Source organism: Marmota marmota, unplaced genomic scaffold, assembly GCF_001458135.2.
Source record: "Marmota marmota marmota unplaced genomic scaffold, marMar, whole genome shotgun sequence".
Classification (NCBI taxonomy): Eukaryota; Metazoa; Chordata; class Mammalia; order Rodentia; family Sciuridae; genus Marmota; species Marmota marmota.
Genome location: NW_026000241.1, coordinates 19485996 through 19510403, shown reverse-complemented (window position 1 = coordinate 19510403; position 24408 = coordinate 19485996). Strand labels below are relative to the sequence as shown.

The window sequence follows — 24408 nt, the reverse complement described above, 5'->3', positions numbered from 1 at the left end:
TTTACTACCCAGGGGCACTTTACTACTGAACTACGTCCCCAGTTCCTCATTCCCCACTTTTTAATTTTGAGACGGGGGTCTTGCTGAATTGCCCAAGCTATCCTCCAGCTTGAGATCCTCCTGCTTCAGCCTCACAAATTGCTAGGATTACAGGTGTGCTCTATTGCATCCAATTGATATTATTTCTCTTATTGAGGTTCTCCAGCTAATAAATACAAAAAGAATGAACAGAATGTCACCTTTTTAATGTCCTCAGAGAGTAAATAAATCTACGCCTTGAGCTTCAATGCTTCCTGTCATTAAAGGAGAAATAACCAAACATGTCCCTCCTGATGAAAAGTATGTCATTTATAAAGAAGTCTTTTTCAAACATATAAGTCTAATCTGAAACTCATCAGTATTATCCAATTATCAATTTACAGGAAATCCAAAGGCCAGAGGAATGTTATGCCACAAGAGTACAGGGTACAATCAGTAAAATCCAGACTCTCAGAAACTACAATACTAATGATCTTGTTTCTTTATCAAAAGCACAAACTCACTCTTGTAACTAATAAGCAATTATAGCAAAGTTATAGGACACAAAATTATGCACAAGTATATACTTTCCTATATTACCAATAGTAGATTACTGGAATTTAAAATTTCAAAGTTATTTATATGACCATCCAGAGTGAAATACCTAAGTACAACTGTTAGCAAAATTTTATAAGATCTATGAGGAAAACCACAAAACTCTAATAAATCAATGATACCAGTAAAAATAAATTCAACCAATGAAATCAAATGGAGAGGTATTACATTTTCATGGATAGGAAGATTCAATATTGTTAAAATGTTAATTTTTCTCAAGATGGTCTATAGATTCACCACAGTCCCAGTCAAAATACTACCAAGTTATTTTGTAAATACTGACAGACTGATTCCAAAGTTAATGTGGAAAAGGAAAAGACCCAGAAAAGCCACTGCAATACTGAAAGAAAGCAAAGGAAGCTTTACTTAAAGCTAATTGACTTTAAGACTTGGTAGTAGCTACAGTAAATCAAGGAGTGGCATTGTTACAAGAATAGACAAATGGATCATTGATACAGAATAGAGAGTAAAAAATGAGTCACAAAATATATCCAACTTATCTTTGACAAAGGAGCAAAATGAATTCAATGGAGAAATGTTTTTTTAACAAATGGTGTTAGAACAATTGGGCATCTATATGCAAAAAAAAAAAAAAAAAAAGAGAAAAAGAAAAGAAAAACTCCATGTAGACAAACCTTGTACCTTTCATAAAATCCAACTCAAAATGTTGTGGGTTATCTAAAAGTAAAGTAAAACTGCTAGAAGAAAACATAGGACATAGTCTAAGTGACCTTGGATTTGGCAGTGAGTTTTTAGATACAACATCAAAAACTCAGCTCATGAAAGAAAATATAAGTTGAACTTTGTTAACATTAAAAGCCTCTTAGGCTGGGTCGAGTGGCACATACTTGTAATCCCAGCAACTCGGGGGGCTGAGGCTAGTTTGAGGCCAGCCTTAGGAACTTATTGAGGTTTTAAGCAACTGAGACCCTGTCTCAAAAAGTAAATAAGAAAAAGGGCTGGGGTTGTGGCTTAGTTGAAAGCACCTCTGGGTTGAATCCCCATTGCCTAAACAACAAACCAAAACCTCTCATACAAAGACATTGTCAAGAAAATGAAAGGGTAAACCACAGACAGGAAGAAAATATTTACCAAACCTATTTAATTAAGAACTGGTGTCCAGCATATATAAAGAATTCTTAAAATTTGTAGTAAGAAAACAACCCAATTTTTTAAATGGGCAAAATATCTAAATAGATGTCTGACCAAAGAAGATATAAAGATGGGCTGGGGTTGTGGCCCAGAGGTAGAGTGCTTGCCTGGCATGCATGAGACACTGGGTTTGATCCTCAGCGCCACATAGAAGTAAAATAAAGATATTGTGTCCACCTATAACTAAAAAATAAATATCAAAAAAGTTATATTAATTAAAATAGGACTTTACTAATGCAAAGATAAGCTTGTGGAACAGAATATGAAGCCCATGGGTGCTATGGCAATGCTTGCCTCGTGAAGACATGATTATTACATTTGAGTAGGAAGCAATTTCCATGAAAAAGGTGTTTTAGAGGGGCCAGAATTGTTTCCTATTCCTTTAGCTGTTTATATTACTAGTATCCCTGGCTTTGTAATTCAGAGCATTACATTTGTTCATCAAAATATGAGTCTGGAATTGGCTTAGTCTGCATTTTGGCATTTTGAGTTTCATCATGCCTATTTGTATAAATTCAGTTGCTTTCAGCTTAAAGGTATACGTGGGGGGGGCGATAATATAAATACTTCAGGCAATGTACATTTTCATTCAGTAACCATAACACCAAGTAGTAAACATGAGATGAGAAATATGAATTTCTGTTCCACTTCTTAGTTCCTGTGTGTCTCCAGGCTCACTTAATGAAAACTATTTTATTGGGTCATCACATTTGAAGAAATAGCATCTAGCCCAATCCTGGGGTTAAAATAAAATAAAATCCTGGGGGTTAAACTTTCCAAAATCATGGATTTGGACCCTGTAGCCAGCCAAACCACTTGAGTTCAAATCCTAGCTCCACCCTGTCTTATGTGGCTTGGTCAGATAATTTAATCTCTTTGGGCTCAGTGTCCTTATCTGTAAAATGAAGATTATAGTAATATACACCTTGTAACATTTTGTCAAGTAATGACTAAGATAACTATGGATGGCACATAATGCAAAAACAATTTTAACTATTATTATTACCAAAAATTGGTAGTCCTCCAAGGTGGTACAATTTTAATTAATTTCTAGGGAAACTCAGCCAACTCCTTTTCCACTTTCATCTTATTCTTTAGAATCCAACCTGTCATGAAATGTGGTTTTACTGTACCTGACTAGTATCTATGTCTGGTGGTTAGTTTTTTAGGGGATTGACAGTTGTGGCTGCTTGTGGAATGGTCATATGACATGGAAGATGGCTTTTGGGGGTAGGAGAGCCTGTGGACTGGACAGGATATATTCCCATAGAGTCAATGAATGATTGTAGATACCTGGAATACATTTAATATAAATATTTAAGTACATGTATTTTAGTCACCAGCATTTTCTTCTGTACAGAAATCCACTAATCTTTCGAGGTTAATACAGCCCTTTTTATGCCTCTGTCTCTTACTTTTTACTAAAGCCTTTATTGTAGAATGACATCTGTGCAGTCTCTAGTCCCATGTGCTGCTTGTGGGTGCATCTTGTAGCAAACAGTGCTTTGGCATTTCAGGGTTTTGCTATCCATCCCTGAGTCCATAAACTTTTTAATTCACCACTGATTTTTCCTTTGAAAAATATTTAGGAACCTTATAGTTGGCCTTTTGCCATCTCATCTCTCTCCCCCTTCCACACACATGGCATAGACTCTTACTTACCTTTCACGACTACCAAAATCGAGGCACAGAATTGGCCCCACTGTGTTTCCAGCAGGCACTTGGTGGCACCTCAGTGCATATACTATTTGTCCACTCAGCAGCTCCTCTCTACTGCCAGAATGTAGGACCTCACTCAGGCCCCTGCACACTGGCAGCTACTGCTTCCTCTAAGAGGCTTTACAGAAGTCAGCCTGGTTTTTGTTTGCTTCTCTTTTTTCCCCCTTCCCTGTGGCTTCTTGACTTTTGCTCAGGAAAACTGGTCACTTATAGACTGTTTGAACTAATGAGCCCCATCTTTCTGCCAAATGATGAACAAATACATCAAACCAAATGGGTTTTATCATTTAGCTTTTGGGAGCCATGTTATTTGAGGCTCAAACATCTGAGCCTGTTTGGTGCACCTACCACCTAAAGAGGGGTTTGTGCTGTGTGTCAGGGACATTAGAATTAGAAGGATTTAGTTATCACCAGGTTCGCTTCCTGGGAAATGAGCAAGCTGGCTTTTGAATAGAACTAGTTAGGGTCTACTTTCTCATGTTCATTTCTGAGAACAAGGGAAATAAACGTTTAATGAATTCTGTTTTAAGAGAATTTGTATAGGTGTCTGAAGCAGCTTATGAGCATGTAATCATTTAATATTTCACAGTAGGGATGTAAAATTGTTGTGTACTTGTGTGTTTCAAATTGAAGAATCTTGAAAAATGTACATATCCAGAAAATGCATTAAATTTTATTTTTCACAGTATAATTATCCTACAATGTTAACACTATCTCATTTTGTGTTTTTTTTTCTTTTTTTTCCAGAATATTTTCCTTCTTGGACATAGTAACTTTGTGCCGATGTGCACAGATTTCCAAGGTAGAGTGTTCACTAGATTTTTAATCAATAAATATCAGGTTTTATTAGTCTAAAGATGAATTTTAGTTCAAATAAACCATTAAATTAAAATTTATCTCATATTTAATATAATCATAATTTAATATTTGTTTTATTAACTTGATACATTGAAAATTAAAGTTTGGAAATAGAAAGTTTGCGTCAAGACCCTCTTTAATTTATTTCTCAGTAAATGAATCTTTCACCCCCATCCCTCTTCTTTTACTACCTACCTCCCAGGCTTGGAACATCTTAGCCCTGGATGGAAGCAACTGGCAAAGAATAGATCTTTTTAACTTTCAAACAGATGTAGAGGTAAGTTAGTTAACTTTGGTTTAGACAGAAGACTTTTTAAAAGATAAACAAACAGTTTCCTCTTTTCTGTTTTTTTATTTTGCAGCATTTAGAAGAGAGAGACAGAAAAACAAAACTTGGAAGATATGTGCATACATGAAGACCAAAATTCCACTGTGTTTTACTTTTGTTCTTTATCAGTAACAGATTGCTTTTCCCCCTGAATCATGTTTATAATCTATTACTCTCAGCTTTTTAAAGCATCACACCTGCATCCTTAACACCTGGTTTAGTGCTTTAACCTTAGGAAGCTTCATCTGAAAGATTTACTGGGAATAGTAATTCAGCATTAAGAATGGAGAAAGGGCAGGAACAAAAGCCAGAGAGTGAGGCTGACTTCTGAAGTGTCCCATCAGCTCTGGCACTTAGCCATACAATCTCAGTGCCTCTGTTTTATTATCTGTAAGATAAATAAGTAAAGTAATTTTAAAGCCTTTTGTAATGCCAGGGTGGGGTATGGCTCAGTGGTAGAGTACTTGCCTAACACTAGGCCCTAGGTGTAGGCCCCAGCACTGGCTGGGGGCTGGGGGAATGTGTGTGTGTATAGTATACATATATACATACACTGAATATATTAAGTGTGTGTGTAATATACATATATAAATATAAGTAAAATTCCAGATTCTACATATTTATGTGGAAATCCAAAAAAAAAAAAAAATCTCTATTTAAGGGTAGTAAACCTGATTACATGAGGAAATCATTTTAAAGTAATTTAATTTAAAATATCAAATTTCTAACCAAATAGTAAGGGAGTGGAGTAATAAAGAGCATTGCACAAAGTAATTGTCTTGGGTGCTGGTCTGAGAGTCTTAAGATACTTAAGTTTATTGTCTACTTAATGTTAGTAAAACCTTACTTATTTCCATTTTAAACAATTCAGTAACAAGAGTGGAATTGCATCTTAAATCACTTCACTCATGTTAAAGGTTCTCAGAGTGTCTTACCAAGGTGTTTGTGCTTTGATGGGTAAGAAAATGATTATGTTTAACAATGAAGCAATTTCCTGCTAGTTACTTAACTTGTTGGAAGAGCTTATGGCCAATTATAGGCCCTTTTACTCCTCCCCCATACCTTCTCTTCCCCTCCCCGACTCCCAGAACTGGGGAATGAGCCAAGGGTGCTCTGTCACTGAGCTGCATCTCCTGTCCTTTATTTCAGACAGAGTCTCAGTTAAGTTTTTCAGTCTGGCCTTCAATCTATGATTCTCCTACCTTACCTCCTGAGTCACTGGGATTACAGGCTTGTGCCACTGTGGCTGGCTCCTTTCTCCTTCTCTAGGTTACTTGCTGTTTGACAGTCTTTGGCTCCCATTTTAAACCAGTGGAGCAGTAACCTCAGCACATGGGGCAGAACACAGGGTTTTTCACAGTTGGTTTTAGAACCCCATGGTTCCTCACATATTATCATGCTCTGAGCTTGGAAAGGGGCAGGAACCTCAGGGATTCATGTCCATCTGGAAAAAAGTTCTAGTTACTAGTTTAGAATGTGGTCCTTAAATTAAGTGTTCATTAATGTTCTTTCCAGACGTAATAGAAATTATCACAAGTGCCCAACCCAAATTTGCCAGTATTCCATACCAGCCAGTGTAATTCCTCTTCAAATTGATAATCTCTAAATCTTTGTTCATTGTGTTTACTTAGTGGTGTTGAAAAGAATGTAAATTCTCAAAATGTCATTTTTTGCTGGTCATGAGAGTCATTGTTGGGCTGGGATTGTGGCTCAGTGGTGAGGTGCTTGCCTAGCATATGTGAGGCTTAGGGTTTGATTCTCAGCACCGCATATACATAAATAAATATCCATTGACAACTAAAAAAAATATTTAAAAAAAAGAATTTTTTTGAAAGAATTTGGCAAAGTATTTTTCTGTAGTGCTTAGTATCTCCTCAGTTTAGATGATTTTTCCCAAACTATACAACTTTTTGGAAAGCACACTAAGAACTTTTAAATTTAGATATTATGAAATACAGTTTCAATTAAATATTACTACCTTGATTGAAGAATTTTAGCTGACTTCTGATTTTCATCATGGAAATACTTAAGAATGTGTGCAGTAAAGGGGAGACAGGTTTATGGTTTGCTAGTTGTGTTAACAATTACATGTGAAAATCTGAAATAGCTGGCATCAGGGTTTCAGTCTAGTTTCATATCATTAGTTTCCCTTTGGGGCTGGCACCTTAAATCCAAGTTGAATTATGAACCAAGACTATGATCTTCTCATAGTCTTTAAACATCTGTATACTCAGCCTAGGAAGCATTCTGTGAATAAAGAGATGGTCTCAAAGATGTGTCCTTATGGGTAAGTTGAGGAAGAAGGAAAATGCCAAGGATCAGCATGAACTCATTAATACTCCTTACTGTGAGCTAGGCACTGTTCTAAGAACTTTACATATCCTACTATATTTGATCCTCTTAAAAACACCATATTGAAGAAACTGAGGCATAGAAAAGTAGAGTAACTTACTAAGGTCACTCACCTATTAAAGAATGTAGGAATTGTCAAACAAAGACTGTGTCCCAAAAAGGACCACATGTAAGAGTGGAAGGTAAATCCATCCCAAACAAATGTATAAACTCAACATAGGAATATAAGAAATATGAAAAAAAGGTAACATGACACTTCCTAAATATCATAATTCATCAATAGCTGACTCCAAAGACTTTGGATGAAGAATAAAAAAAAAAAAAAAGCGTTGTAGAAATGGTCTGTGAATTCCAAGAGAACACAGAAAAACAACTGAATAAATTCAAGAAGTCAGTACAGGATATGAAATAAGAAATTCAATAAGGAGATAGAAATATTGACAAAGAACTAAACAGAAATCTCAGAAATGAAAGACACAATACATCAAATAAAATGTTCAGTTTAAAGTCTCTGTTACAGAGTACACTAAGGTAAAGGCAGAATCTCAGAGCTATAATGAAGTGGCCAGCCTTGAACATTCAGGCAATAATAAAAGAAAATAAGTAACCATGACCAGAATATAAAGGAACTCTGGGACAACATTAAGAAGCCAAATTTTAGCCAGGCATGGAGGCACATACCTGTAATTCCAGTGGTTCTGGAGGTTGAGGCAGGAGGATTGGGGGTTCAAAGCCAGTCAGCAATTTAGCAAGACCCTAAGTAACTTATCAAGACCCTGTCTCTAAATAAAATATAAAAAGGACTGGGGGTGTGGCTCAGTAGTTAAGTGACCCTGGGTTCAATCCCCAGTACCAAAAACAAAAACTAAAAACAAATTTTAAGAATTATAAGAATGGAAGAGAGAATTGTGAGCTGCAGGTTAATGGCATGGATAACCTCTTCAGGACAATAAGAACATTTTTAAATCTTCAAGAGAAAAACATGGGCTGGGGTTGTGGCTCAGTGGCAGAGCGCTTGCCTTGCACATGTGAGGCACTGCTTTTGATCCTCAGCACCACATAAAAATGAATAAACAAGATACTGCATCCATCTATAACTAAAAAATATTTTTTAAAAAAGAAAAACATCAGTTTGCATTTAGAGGCAAGCCAATCAGAATTAATTTTGATTTCTCAACACAAACTCTAAGAATCAAGGAGAACATGGAATGATGTATTCTAGGCCCTGAAAGATAAGTATACCCAGCAAAGCTATCATTCAGATCAAAGTCAAAATAAAAACCTTCCCAGATTAAGCAGAAACTAAAATAGTTCATGACTACTAAGCCAATTACAGAAAACACTTAAATATTACACACAGAAGAAATTAAAAAATCAAACCAAGAGTTCACAAATTGACAAATCTCACGTGAAAAAAAAATAAGCAAATGAGATACAAGACCAAATTAAACATTATAAATAAATCAAAATGGCAAAGCATAATAAACATCTCCCTATAACAACAATGAATGTAAATGGTCTCAACTCTCCAATTAAAAGATATGGGCTGGCAGAATGGATTAGAAAGCAAGGTTTAACTATATGTTGTTTGTAGGAGACTCATCTCACAGGCAAAGACAGCCATAGGCTAAAGGTGAATTGATATACAATGCAAATAGAGCCTGAGAACAAGCAGGAGCAGCTACTCTCATATCCAACAAAGAAAACTTCAAGCCACAATTAATCAGAAAAGATAAAGATGGTCACTTAGTATGGTAAAGGAAACAATCCAATAAGAAGATAAAATAATAATAAATATTTATTCCCTAATATTTGGTGTACCTAAGTGTATAAACAGATACTACTCAAACACTCACATAGACTCCAGTCCAATGATACTGGGTGATTTCAACACACCAATAGGTCATCCAGACATAAACTCAGTCAAGACTCTTCACAGACCTAAAAAATATTATAAATCAAATGGCATTAACAGACATCTATAAAATATTTCACCCAACAATAGCTGAATTCACTTTCTTCTCAGGTATTCATGGAAACTTCTTTAAACTAGACCACATTTTTAAGCCACAAAGCAACTTAGCAACTACAAAAAAAAAAAAAAATGACATAATTCCTTGTATCTTATCATAATGGAACAAAATTAGAAATCAATGCCCAAAAAAACCCTGCAGAAACTATGAACATATGAAGATTGACTAATACACTTTTGAATGATGAATGGGTTATAGAAGAAGTCGGGAGAAATTTTAAAAATTCTTAGAATCAAAGGAGACTAGTGATACAATATACTGTAACTTCTGAGACACTACGAATGCATTTCTAAGAGGAAAGTTTATAGCTATGAGTGCTTACATAAGAAAATCAGCAAGATTCCAAATAATCAACCTAATGATACATCTAAGGCCCTTGAAAAACAAGAACAAACCAATTCCAAAACCAGTAGAAGGAAAGAAATAATTAAGATTGGAGCCAAAATCATTGGAATAGAGAATAAAAAACAATACAAGGAATAATGAAATGAAGATTTGGTTTGATGAAAAGACAAAGAAGATTGATAAACTTTAGCCAAATTAACCAAAAGAAAAAGAAGACCCAAATCAATAAAATTAGAGATAAAAATGGAAAAATCACCACAGACATTGCAGAAATCCAGAGGATCAGTGGGGATTATTTTGAAAACTTACATTCCAATACATTAGAAAACAGAAGAGATGTATATATTTCTAGACACATGTGACCTCCCAAAATTAAATTAAGAGGACAAAGAAAACTTAGAGACCAATAACTAGCAGTAAGCTAGAAGCAATAATAAAAAGCCTTCCAACAAAGAAAGGCCCCAAACCAAATGGATTCTTAGCTGAATTCTACATACTTTTAAAGAATAACTTGATACCAATGTTCCTCAAGTTAATCCATGAAACAGGATGAATTTAAGGAACCAGTATCACCCTCATACCAAACCGGATGACATATCAAAGAAAGAAAAGTACAAACCATAACCCTGATGAACTTACATGCAAAAGTCCTTAATAAAATATTAGCAAATCATATTCAGAAATATTACTATTATACATCATAACCAAATTAGTTTTATTCCAGTGTTGCAAGGATGGTTTAACATAGGCAAATTGTAATTCACCACATAAATAGAATTACAGATAAAAATCATACGGTCATCTCAATAGATGCAGATAAAACCTTCAACAAAATTCAGCACACATTTTTTGATAAAGTAACTGAAGAAATTAGGGATAGAAGGAACTTTCCTTAGCATCATGAAGGCTTGCATATGACAAACTCAAAACCAACATCATGGGAAAAACTAAAAGCATTTCTTTAAAAAAAATTTCTTTAAAAACTAGACAAGGATGTCCATTCTCCCCGACTCTTATTTAATATAGTAGTAGAAATTCTAGCCAGAGCAATTAGGCAAAAGGAGGAGATAAAAGAGACATGTCCTATGGGTAAAAGAGATTAAAAGTAGGAAAGGAAGAAGTCAAATTACACTGTTTGCAGATGATATGATCCTATAATTAGGTGATCCAAAAACTTCCACCAGAAGACTACTAGTTAATAAACAAATTCAGCAAAGTAGCAAATTATAAAAATCAATTTACAAAAATCAATAGCTTTCTTGAATATACCAATAATGAATCTGTTGAGAAAGCAGGGATGGAATAGGGACAGTGGAATGAATCTGAACAACTTTCCTATGTACATATATGAATATACCCCAGTGAATCTCACCATCATGTACATCCACAAGACTATAAAAAGCTATAAGCAGTGGAAAGAATAGTAGAGTAGGGGGAAGGGAAAAGGAAGAGGGAGGAAGGAAGAGAAAGGGTAAGTACTAGGGACTAAATTAGAACAAATTTTATTCCATACTTTTATAATTATGTCAAAATGAATTCTAATGTTATATGTGACCAAAGAACCAATTTTCAAAAACCAAAACAAAACAGGAAAACAATCCCACTCAGAATAGCCTCAAAAAAGTGAAATACTTGGGAATAAATCTAACCAAGATGGTGCAAGACCTCTACAATGAAAACTTTAGAATACAGAAAGAAAGAAGACCTCAGAATTCTTTGGATTAGACAGAGGGGAGTGAAAGGAGGGAAGGGGGCATGGGAATAGAAATAGTAGAATCAATTGGACATTATTACCCTATGTACATATATGATTACAGTACCTATATAACTCTACATCATGTACAGCCAGAAAAATGAGAAGTTATACTCCATTTATATATGATGTGTCAAAATGCATTCTACTGTCATGTATAACTAAAAAGAACAAATAAAAAAAAATTTTAAAAGACCTTAGAAAATGGAAAGACAGCCCATATTCATACATAGGCAGAATTAATATAGTTAAAATGGTCATATTACCAAAAGCAATTCAGTGTAATATCCCCATCAAAATACCAATTATATTTTTCAGAGAACTAGAAAAAGCAGTCTTAAAATTCATATGGAAAAATAAATAAAAGATCAAGAATAACCAAAGCAATTCTAAGCCAACAAAACAATGCTGGAAGCATCACCATACCTGACTTCAAATTATACTACAGAGTTACAGTAATAAAAACCGCATAGTACTGGCAGGAAATTAGACACATAAACCAAAGGAACAGAATAGAGGGCACAGAGACAATCCCACACATGTACAATCATCTGATCCTAAATAGAATGTGCCAAAAATATACATTGTAGAAAAGACAAATTGTGCTGGGGAAACTGGCTATCTGTGTGTAGAAGAATGAGAATAGATTTTCATCTCTTGCCCTGCACAGAAGTTAACTGAAAATAGTTAAGTGACGTAATTAGACCAGAAACCGCAACTCTTTGAAGAAAATTTAGGGTTAACGCTCCAACATATAGGTGTAAGCAGTAATTTTCTCAGTAGGACTCCTCAGGAAAGCTTGGGAAATAATGCCAAGAATTAATAAGTGGGATGGCATCAAATTAAAAACCTTCTGTACATCAAAGGAAACAATTAAGACTGGAGAGTGGGCTGGGGTTGTGACTCGGCGGTAGAGCACTCGCCTAGCACATGCGGGGCCCTGGGTTCAATTCTCAGCACCATGTAACAATAAATAAATAAAGGTATTGTGTTCAACTACAACTAAAAAATAAATATTAAAAAAAAAAGAATGTGGAGAGAGAACCTATAGAAGGGGAGAAAGTCTTTGCCATCTACTTTTCTGACAGAGGATTAATGTTCAGAATATATAAAGAACTCAAAAATCTCAACACAAAAAAAAACCTCAATAAATGACCAAATGAATTAAACAGACATTTCTCAAAAGAAATACAGATGGCCACAAATATGAAAAAATGTTCAACATCATCAGCAGTTAGGGAAATGCAAATCAAAACTAAACTGAGATTTCATCTCTAGTTAGAATGGCAACCATTAAGAATACGGGACTGGGATTATGGCTCAGTGACAGAGGGCTTGCCTCGCAAGTATGAGACACTGGGTTTGGTTCTCAGCACCACATGAAAATGAATAAAATAAAGGTATTGTGTCCATCTGCAACTAAAAAAAATTTTTTTTAAAAAAAGAATACAAACAATAACAATTGCTAGAGATAATGTGGAGAAAAATAAATACTTTTACACTGTTGGTGAGATTGTAAATTAGTACAGTCATTATGGAAATCGGTATGGAGGTTCCTCAACCACCACATGAACCAGCTATACCACTCTAAATTATGAGATTTGCATGTCTTATATGTGGGAACTAGAGAGGGAAAAGGAAAAGAAAAGTGTGTGTGTGTGGCGGGGGTGTCTCATGAAAATCAAAGGGAGATTAGTAGAAAGACACCAGCGGGGAGAGAGGAGGGAAGAGAAATGATATTTGCCAAATTATAATGTAGTATCATGTGCATGTACAAATTTGTAACAAATATCACCTTGATGTATGATTATAATGCACTAATAGAAAATATGGGGGGGAAAGAGAGAAGAGTGTTATAAGTAACTTGAACAGTGTGTTAGGGACCAGCATGACTCAAAAGGTCTCAGAATAAAACATCCAGGGGTCAAGTGTCACACTTTCCTGAATACGTATAGTTTTTCTGAAGTTAGGCATTCTCCATGCTTTTGAATTTTGGATATTTGTCATCAATCTTCATAGTTATTAAAGATTCTACATGACCAAGAATGACAAACAAGTAGTATGTTATCTGAAAGTCATAACTGTAAGGATCTTCTGAACCAGTTTTAGGCCTTATTTTTTTTCTAAAGCCCTTCATTCTAAAATGAATGCTTACAACATACTGTCTTATAGATAAGTTGTGTGGAATATTGTGTTTGGAAAGGATTTGTTCTTTTATTCCTTTTAGTTGGAAACAACAGAGCAGAACATTGTGTAATTTTTTAAATTCTAGTACAAAAATTTTTGCTCCAAAGAGGACTAGAAAGTTATATAAATATAACCAATTTGCAATGGGAAAAATATGTTGGGTGCTTCAATTGAAGGCATTGATGAGTATTTTGCTGTTTTGTTAGCTATTTAAGTATTAGATTTCCAAGTCATCATCCTTTTTTCCCTTGTGAAAAAGATTCTGCAGTTGTCTAGAATTTTGTTTCAAAATATTATTAACTTAAATTGCCCTCAACAAGGCATAATTCATGGTAGCGGTATCAAAATTTGGATTTTTAATTCAATTGAGATAGATGTTAGCCAGGTAACAGTGTGCATGAGCCCCATTTTGATGATCCTGTAGTTTGCATCCTAGAGAATTCATAGTGCTTACACCTCAGTGCTAAGATTGGTGTTAGTGTTCTGCAAAGTGCGCATACTGATTGAAAAACAATAGTAGCCTTTTTAAACATTTCCTCATTTGCAGAGGTAGGGGTTAATAATTACTTTTAATTAGTTATTATTTCAGAGGTAGGGGTAAATAATGACCCTTTTCCCACTGCTCATTCTGTGTTCCTTTTGCCTTCACATACACCTCAGTTCCCCTGGTCTTTCTGACCCAGCCCTTCATTCCTGAAGAATCTTGTCCATTAATAGTCCTGCTTGGCCTGGATTGTTTTAGTTTGCCACTGAGTTTAATCACAAGATGCTGTAACTCCAAGGGATCTAAGGGCTCCTAAGGGATCTTCTACACACCAAACATAGTCTTCCTTCCCTCTATTATGTAGTAGTAGTCCGTGAGGTTTATATGTACATTAAAGGAGCCATAATAAGTACAAGAAAGTGTGGAATTATTGCTTGATATTTGCAAGTGCTTCATCAGTGTTCTTTTTTGCCTCCTATGATCTCTCTGCTAGTACTCAGCAAAAGTTCCTTTTTTAAAGCAAATATATTATAATAAGGAACTGCTAAGGAGAATGGGGGAGCTTTTAAAATATATTTCCATACTTTTAAAGTGGTAATTTTTGCTAAAGTAGGATTTCCCTTTTTAAGCAACTTTTAGATCTTGCTCAGTGGCCAGTGTTCCCACAACTGACCTCAAAGAACCTTATGATTGATGGAATGGCATTGAGCACTGGGTAGAGGAGGCCTAACCCCAGGGCTAAGACTTTCAAAAGGCATACACAGGCTCTTTTAAAGATTACTCTGAAATGTGTTGCAATGCTTGCAAGTCCTTTTATGCACTAGGGATAGAACTGAAGTGCTGGAGGAATGTTCCAAAATATTTTGTTATACTTGGAAACATATATTCAGTTTTCAGATTTCTGGTTATTTTGTTATTAGATAAGCAGTATGAAAAAATGATACTTTTTTCCAATTTTCTCCATTCAAGGGTCGAGTGGTAGAAAATATCTCAAAGAGATGTGGTGGATTCCTGAGAAAGCTCAGCTTGCGAGGCTGCATTGGTGTTGGGGATTCCTCTTTGAAGTAAGTCAAATCCATCCATTCTGTCATGGCAGCTTGTAGCTGACATTTTTGTTAGCAAAAAGAAACTAAGTATATTATATATTTTTCTTCTAAGTTCTTTCAGTGGTAATTTGTAGAGTATTGAGAGAACCATAACTCTGGAATAGCAGGTAAGCTCCACTATTGTTAAGGATGTGACCTGTGGGATAAAGTTCACCTGTTTGTCAATTCTCTATTCTGCATAGTGAGGTAGTTACAGGTCATGCATAGGAGTGTCGTGGGCATTACGTGAGATAACATGTGGAGTGCCTGGCACATAATAATGTTATTCATTCACCTCTCCTGTAGTCCCTTTTTCACTTTCTCATCTTCCTGGTTTCTTATCAAATTATACAAAATTGAGGAAAAAATTTGCTTAGCGGAATTTTGGCTACTTTTGATAGGATGTGATTATTACATTCATTTTATTATAGTTAGCAGTATACCTGTCCAACTAACTGCACACACACACACATACACCTGCACTGGATAGCATTGGAAATGTTAGCAACCACCACCACCACTACCCCTTTTTTTGGGGTGGTACTGAGGACAGAATCCAGGGGTGTTCCAGCACTGAGCTATATCCATCCCAAGACTTTTTACTTTATTTTGAGAAAGGCTTTCCTTGTGATCCTCCTACCAGAGCCTCCCAAATTGCTGAGATTACAGATGTGCCACAGCATCTGACAACAAACCATTATTAAGAATATGTTCTTTGAGGTTTCTGAAGACAGACATGATCAGAACCTTCATGTCTTTATAATTGTGGTCTCTATTGTTGCTTTTTCCACCCCTTATCCTGGGGATTGACTCTAGGGATGCTTTACCATTGAGTTACATCTCTAGACCTTTTTTTAAAAAATAATTTTTTTTTTAGTTGTAGGCAGACACAATGCCTTTATTTTTCTTCATTTATTTTTATGTGGTGCTGAGGATGGAACCTAGTGCCTCACCGGTGCTAGGTAGCACTCTGCCACTGAGCCACACCCCAGCCCTCTAGACCGTTTTATATTTTTATTTTGAGCAGGTCTTGCTTAGTTGTTGAGGATCTCACTAATTTGCCCAAGCTGACCTTAAATTTGTAATCCTCCTGCTTCTGTCTCTCCAGTTATTGGGATTATAGGTGTATGCCACTGCACCTGGCTTTCTTCAATTTTCTGCTTCATGATTCAGTCTTGGTAGGCTTTGGGTTTCTAGAAGTACATTCGTATCTTCTGGGTTACCCCAAATATCAGCATACAGCTTTTCATGGTATTCTCTTACAATGTTTTTTATTTCTATGGCATCAGTTATAATGCCACTCTTTCATTTCTGACATTATTTATTTTTCTTGGTTAATCTAGCTAAAGGTATGTCAGTTTTATTGATCTCTAAAAAAATCCAACTCTTATTTTTTGCACAGTTTTTCTATTCCCTGTTTCACTTATCTTTGCTCTAATCTTTTATTTCCTGCCTTCACCCAGCTTTGTATTTAGCTTGTTCTTCTAATTTCTTGAGGAATTATGGTATTATACACAGCTCTTGTGTTTGAATCAAGATCTAAAAATAAGTTCCCTTTACTGTGTGTGACATATTTCTTAAGTCTCTAGTGTGTAACATCGCTTATTATTATGTTGCCCTTCTTTGTTCAAGTTATCCGGGTTGAATGTCTTGGAATTTCCTACATTTTGGATTTGTGGTGGTTTTTGGCATGTACCCTCCCTCATGTTTTCTGTGGATAGGTGGAGCTAGAGCTCTGGAGAGGTTAGAGCGAGAGGCTGGATGGATTCAACTCTTTTGGTGGGAAGACATCATTTCCTGGGTGATGCTAAGACTGACCTGGACCGTGGAGTCATCAGCTCCATCTCTCCACTAGAAAGTTCCTCATCTTTCATCAGATGATGATTCAGCAGTCGTTGGTGATTGTTGCCTAGTCATAATTTCACCAAGGATCACAAAATGGCAGCTTTTCAATTCCATCATTTCTTCTTTATTTACTAATTATGGTTCTTCCACCAAGAATTCCCCTGACCAGTTGGTTACTCTGAAAAAGTATATAGCAAAAGCAAGGTAGATAGATGCTAGATTCTTTCACTTTACTTATGAGTTATTAGAATCATGAGCTGATACCCCAAAACCTTCCAGCATGACCAATAAGCTTTTGTTTTGGGTAGGTGAGAATTTTATTATGAATTTGGATATTTTTAGAAAATGATTTTTTTTTAATAGTTATTTTATTTATTTATTTTTTAGTTTTCGGCGGACACAACATCTTTGTTGGTATGTGGTACTGAGGATCGAACCTGGGCCGCACGCATGCCAGGCGAGTGTGCTACCGCTTGAGCCACATCCTCAGCCAGATATCTTTATTTTATTTTTATGTGGTGCTGAGAATCGAACGCAGTGCCTCACGCATGCTAGGCGAGCGTGCTACCACTTGAGCCACATCCCCAGCCCCAAGAAAATGATTTTATTTTTTATCAAAGTAAGGGGTCTTTTCATGCTCAAAATGTCCCTTTTTTTCCTTTTTTTAAAAATTTATTCTAATTAGTTATAACATGACCATAGAATGCATTTTGATATATCATATATAAATGAATATAACTTCTCAATCTTCTGATTATATGTGATGTAGAATCAAACTGGTCATGTAATCATGTATGTACATAGGGTAATAATGTCTGATTCATTCTACTATCCTTCTGACCTTTCTGTCTAATCCAGATTATCTCTATTTTTCCCTACATGTCCCCCTGCCTTGTTTTAAATTAGCATCTGCATATCAGAGAAAACATTCGTCCTTTGGTTTTTTGGAATTGGCTTATATCGCTTAGCATGATATTCTCCCATCTCCATCTATTTACCTGCAAATTCCATAATTTCATTCTTCTTTAAGGCTGAGTAATACTCTTTTGTGTATATATACCACATTTTCTTTATCTGTTCATCTGTTGAAGGGCATCTAGGTTGGTTCCTTAGTTTGGCTATTGTGAATTGAGCTGCTATAAACATTGATGTGGTTATGTCACTGTACTATGCTGATTTGAAGTCCTTTAGATATAAACCAAGGAGTAACGGGGGTAATGGCCAGTGTCTCATTGGGGGGTTCTTCTTGCCAAGGAGGGTGTAAGCCACCCTAAAACTTGAAGTCGTAAATAATTAGTGAAGAACAAAACACAAATAGTCAGAAATATATTTACATAAGCGAAGCCCCTGATAGATCTAGTCCACATGGGTGCTGGAACTAGACAAAGAAAAGATGGCTCCTGTGGTTTATTTAAGGGGGTTCATCAAAGGTAGGGATAAGGTTTCAAGGGCAGAGTCTTGCTTCTGATATCTTGCAGTCAGTAGGTTGATTGACATTTGGCAGGTCACACCCATCTCAGGTGCTGGGTGGGATCTTTGGCAGAGCTTGAGGGGGAAGTTCACCTGCATCAGGCAGTCAATCCTTGTGGGGGTGCCATGGGAGGTTCCCAATGCCAGACTTATTCCCTCATTAGGCTATGATGTGCAACACAGTCCACGCACAGCTCTACAAAGGAATGGAATAACTGGGTCAAATGGTGGTCCCATTCCATGTTTTCTGAGGAATCTCAGTATTGCTTTCCAAAATGGTTGCACCAAAATATCCCATCTTAGCCAGTTGGAGTCCCTTCAAACTGGCATCTGTTGTTTTGATGTGACCATAATTTTTTATATATTTTTTGGCTTATTTTGTACATATTCTACTACAGTGTTAGATTAACTTTATGAAGAAGTCATCCTGGTTCCTGTAAGGAGAAATATTTAGAGATCACAGTTTAGGTGCTAGATCACTACTAGGTTAGATTGCTTAAATTAGCTTGCCTCCTGGCTAGTATCATTTCTAAGCTCTTGCATTGGGTGCCGCAGTCCGGCTGTAGCAAAATAACCGGGGGTTGACGAGCAACTTGTATAGATTGATACAGCAGGAGTGGGAGCCGTTTATTGTAGGACCGGAGGGGTATATATACATTACACACAGCTTATCTTAATTAACATAAACTAGATACAGCAGTCAACCAATAAGGAATCTCCACACTTAATGGTTTGCTGGTGTTACTTCACAAACCACTCCCTCTGCAAAATGCCAGGCGCCATCTTGACTTGTTTATAGACTCTAACAATTGGGTATTGCTAGGAAATATACTTGTTTAGAAAGGGGGTGGGGAGCAAATGTTAAGTGCATCCTAGTATTTCCAATTCAAATGGGAGATTACAGGTTTTTAAAATAGACTTTAATTTTTACAGCAGTTCTATGTTCTCAGCAAAATGGACAGTTGTAGATATTTCCTATATAACTCCTGATTACAAGACTTTTTATGTAACTTAGTTTGATTTTTTTTTCTTTTATACTGAAAAATTTGGTTCCTGATAACTAATGTAATATCCTTTTTTTTTTTTTTTGTACTGGGGATTGACCCAGGTGCTTTATCACTGAGACACATCACAGCCCTTTTTATCTTTTGAGACAGCATCTTACTAAGTTACTTAGGGCCTCACTAAGTTGCCGAGGCTGGCTTTGAACTTGTGATCCTTCTACCTCAGCCTTCCTAGCCACTGGGATTACAGGCCTATCCCACTGTGCCTGGCTGAGCACTTTTATGTTTACTGGTGATTTTTTTAATTCTTCTGAGAAGTATCTGTTTAAGCTCATTTGCCCATTTACTGATTGGATTACTTATTCTTTTGGTGTTAGATTTTTCTAGTTCTTTGTGTATTCTGGATATTAATGCTCTGTCAGATTAATTAGTTGGCAAAGATTTTCCTCCCACTGGGTTGTCTCTACACTCTATTGATTGTTTCCTTTGTTGTGTAGAGGCTTTTAAATTTGATGTAATCCCATTTATCAATTCTTGCTATTTCCTGAGCTATTAGAGTCATATTTGGGATATATTTGTGCCAACAGCTTTAAACTTTCAGGTTTTCACTGAAGGGTTTTGATCTATTCTGAATTGAGTTTGGTACAGAATGAAAGATAAGGAACTAGTTTCTTTTTTGCACATGTAGGTATCCAGTTTTCCCAGCACCATTTGTTGAAAGGCTATTTTTTCTCCAACATGTTGTTTTCTCCAACAAAGGTATTTTTTGGACACCTTTGTTGAGAATTAATTGGATGAAGATGTGTGGTCTATTTCTGGGTCTCTCTTCTTCTGTCCCATTGGTCTACCAAAATCATGCTATTTTTGTTACTATGGTTCTGTAGTGGTTTTGAAATCAAGTAGTGTGATGCCTTTGGCATCACTTTGTTTGCTCAGGATTACTGTATATTCAGAGTCTTTTGTACTTCCTTATGAAGTTTAGAATTGTTTTTTCTATTGAAGAATATCATTGGTATTTTGATAAGAATTGCATTAATTATGTGGCTTCCTTTTAGTAGTATGACCCATTTAGTAATTCTCCCAACTGTGAACACATGAGTTCTTTTCATCTTTTAGTGTCCTCTTCAAGTTCCTTCTTTAGCGTTTTATAGTTTTCATTATAGAGATCTTTCACCTCCTTGGTTAGATTTTATTCCTAGATTTTTTGTTTTTTCAGGCTAATTCTGAATGCTGGCTTTTCTAATTTCTTTCTCAGCAAGTTCATTATTGGTGTATTTTTATGTTGATTTTTGTATCCGGGTACTTTACTTAATTTGCTTATCAGTTCTAAGTCTTTTAGTGGAGCACTTTGCTTTTTTTAATTAGAGCTTTATAGTTATACATAGTGGTTGGGTTCATCTCATAGTTTTGGTGGAATCTTCTAAGTATAGAATCAAAATCTCTAAACAGGGATCATTTAACTTACTCCTTTTCTATTTGTATTTCTTTATCTTCTCTGATTGCTCTGGCTGCAATTTTAAGTGCTATGTTGAATGACAATGATGAGAGTCCACACCTTTGTCTCTTTTCTAAATTTAGAAGAAATGCTTTCAGTTTTCCCCAGTGAGTATGATGTTGGCTATGGGTTTGTCATATATAGCTGTTCGTATATTGAGGTTTGTTCCTTCTAGATCTAGTTTCTTCAGGCTTTTATCAAGGAGTGATGTTGAGTTTTACCAAAGATTTTTTCTACTTCTCTTGAGATGATCGTGTGATTTTTATTCATCATTCCTTTTATGTGCTGTTTATCAACTTGTATACGTTGAACCATCCTTTCATCCCTTGAATGAAAGTAACTTGATCATGGTGTATAATCTTTTAAATGTATTGTTAGATTTGATTTGTAAGTATTTCATTGAGAATTTTTTTGCATCTTTTTTCATCAGGGTTAGTGGGCTATAGTGTGTGTGTGCGTGTGTGTGTGTGTGTGTGTGTGTGTGTACACATACACTTATCGGGTTTTGTTAGCATGATAATATTGGCATAGACCAAGTTTGAAAGAGTTCTTCCCTTCCTATTTTATGGAATGAGGAGTGTTGGTTTTAATTCTTCTTTAAAATTCTGAGGGGCTGGGATTGTGGCTCAGCGGTAGAGCGCTGGCCTAGCAAGGGCAGGACCCAGGTTCGATTCTCAGCACCACATAAAAATAAAGGCATTGTGTTGTGTCCATCTATACCTAAAAAAAATAAATATTTAAAAAAAATTGTTGGGCTGGGGATGTGGCTCAAGCTCACCTGGCATGTGCGGGGCGCTGGGTTCAATCCTCAGCACTACATAAAAATAAAGATGTTGTGTCCACCGAAAACTAAATAAATAAATATTAAAAAAATTCTCTCTCTCTCTCTCTCTAAAAAAAAAATTGTGAGTGGAAAAAAATTAAAGGTAATAAGAATTAAAAAAAAAAAAAGTCTGATAATTTAGCAGTTAGCCAGACACAGTGGCACACACCTGAGCCTCCGGAGGCTGAGACAGGAAGATTGTGAGTTCAAAGCCAGCCTCAGCAAAAGCGAGGCATTAAGCAACTCAGTGAGACCCTGTCTCTAAATAAAATACAAAATAGGGCTGGGGATGTGGCTCAGTGGTCGAGTGCCCCTGAGTTCAATTCCTGATACTAAAAAAAATATATATCAACAATTAAGCCACCTTGTCCTGGGCTTTTCTATGTTGCGAGACTTTTTAGTACTGCTTCTGTCTCAATGCTTATTATAGATCTATTTAGGGTTTTTTTTTTTTTTAATATCCTCTTGGTTTAATTGTGGTAGGTCACATGTGTCTAGAAATTTGTTCATTTCTCCTAGACTTTCCAGTTTATATAGTTTTTTAAAAAATATTCCCTTATTCCCTAAGGATCCTCTTGTTTTCAGTGGTATCTGTTGTAATATCTCCTTTTCATCTTTAATTTTATTTGGGTCATCTCTTTCTTTTGATTAGTTGGCTAAGGGTTTGTCAATCTTATTTATCTTTTTGAAGAACCAACTCTTTGTTGCATTGAGTCTTTATATTTACATTATTCTTCAGTCTTTATTTCATTTATTTCTGCTATGATCTGTTATTTTTCCTCCTTCTACTGATTTTTTTTATTTGATGTCTCCCCTATATTTTTAATGTATGTACTTAGAGTCTACATTATTACTGTGTACTTGATTCTTATAACTACTTTCACTTTATTCCATTGATTCTGCTATGTTGCATTTTAATTTGATTCTCAGAATTTTTAAATTCCCTCCTTTGATTTCTTCAGTGACCCTCTGTTCTTTCAAAAATGTATTGTTTAATCTCCATGTCTTTACATATTTTTACTGTTGATTTCTAGTTTTATTCCCATTATAATCTGATAAGATATAAGAAATTATTTTTTATATGTTATGATTAGCTTTATGGCCTAAAATATGATCTATTTTGTGTAAAGTTCTGTGAACTGATAAAAAGAATGTGTATTGTGTCACTGTTAGATGCAACATTGTGTAAAATGTCTGTTAAACACAGTTGGTCTATAGTGTAGCTGAACTCTAATGTTTCTTTTTTGATTTTTTATCTGGATGATCTTTCTATTGGTGAGAGAGGTGCTCAAAGTCACTGCTATTAGTGTATTGGGGCCTATTTTTCCTTTTATGTCCTGTAATGTTTGCTTCATAAAATTGGGTGTCCCAAAATTCATTGCATATGTGTTTATAATCATTATATCTTTGTTATGGTTTGAATCTGAAATGTCCCCCCAAAGCTTATGTGTTGAAAGCATGGTCCCCCAGTGTGGCAAGGGTTAGAAGTGGAGCTTTTAGGAAATGATGGGATTGTGAGGGCTAAAGTCTCACCAATGAACTAGTCCATTTGACGGAGTAATAATCTGAGTGGACTACTAGGTGGTAACTGTAGGCAGGTGGAGTATGGCTGAAGGAAGTAGGTCTCTGATGGCATGATCTTGGGGACTGTATTAGTCCCTGACTTCTTCCTGCCTCTGTCTCTGTGCTTTCCAACTGCCATGAGCTGAGCTACTTTCCTCTGCTATGCCCTTCTACCATGATGTCCTGCCTCATCTCAGGCCCAGAGCAATGGAGTAGGCTAACCATGAACTGAGACCTCTGAAATCATGAACCCACAATGAAAATTTCTTCCTCCAAGTTGTTGTTCTCAAGTGTTTTGATCACAGTGATGAAAATCTGACTAATACAATCTTCTTGATGGATTATTCCTTTTATTGATACGTAGTGACCTTTGTCTCTTAGGAATAATTTTGTCTTGAAGTCTGTTTTGTTGGATATGAGTGTAGTTACTCCTGCTTGCTTCCAAGTTCCATTTCTTGGGATATCATTTTCCATCCTTTCACTTTCAATCTGAATATATCTTCGCCAACAATATAAGTTTCTTGCAGATAGCAAATTGTTAAGATTAGTTTTATAATCCATCTATCCAGTCTGCTTCTTTTTATTAGAGAATTAAGACCATTTACCTTAAGGGTTATTTTTAAAAGATATGTACTAATTCCTGTCATTTTGTTGTTTTGAATGATCTACGTTCTTTTCTTTCTCCATTATTCATCTTAGAAGTAATTAATCCTTACTAATTCTCATTTACTGGTTTTCTCTTCTAGTAAGATTTATTCTTTTCTATGATTTTGTTTGTCTTGCTTCCTCTTTTATGTGTAGGATTCCTTCAAGTATCTTCTATAATGCTGTTTTAGTAATCATGAATTCCTTTAATTTATGCTTATTTTTTAAGGTCTTTATTTCTTCTTTGATGTTGGAGGTTGACTTTGCTGGATATAGTTATCAAGGTTGGTGGGTTCCCCATCTCCTCCAGGGCTTCATGCATCATTCCATGTCCTCCTGGCCATTAGAGTTTCTACTAAGAAATCTGCTGTCATTCTAGTGGGTTTACCTTTAGATGTGACTCTGCACTAGGAGTTCTTTTCAGGTTATGTCTATTTGGAGTTCTAAATGCCTCCTGTACCTGGATTCCCATGTCTTTCCCAAAAATGGGGACAATTTCTGCTTCTTATTACTTTAAATTAGTTTTCTATTCCCTTAGCCTATACCTGAAGTCCTTCATCTGTTCCCAGTATATATAAGTGTGGTCTTTTAATGGTGTCCCATAGATCTTTTTTTTTTTTTTTTTTTTTTTTTT

At 35.7% G+C, this 24408-nt stretch overlaps 1 protein-coding gene across 7 annotated transcripts in view; it reads left to right on the top strand.

The window, feature by feature from the left end:
- Fbxl2 (F-box and leucine rich repeat protein 2) overlaps positions 1–24408 on the top strand; it is a 95331-nt gene that overhangs the window by 31732 nt on the left and 39191 nt on the right. For 4 of the 7 annotated variants that reach the window (XM_048794986.1, XM_015489536.2, XM_048794987.1 and 1 more), the window contains exons 3-5: positions 4252–4306; positions 4565–4639; positions 14814–14908. In XM_048794986.1, the coding sequence (XP_048650943.1) occupies positions 4252–4306; positions 4565–4639; positions 14814–14908 (225 nt within the window). Of the gene's footprint in view, positions 1–4251; positions 4307–4564; positions 4640–4724; positions 5648–14813; positions 14909–24408 lie in introns of all 7 variants that reach the window. The other 3 variants (XM_048794990.1, XM_048794989.1, XM_048794991.1) reach the window with 2 other exon arrangements.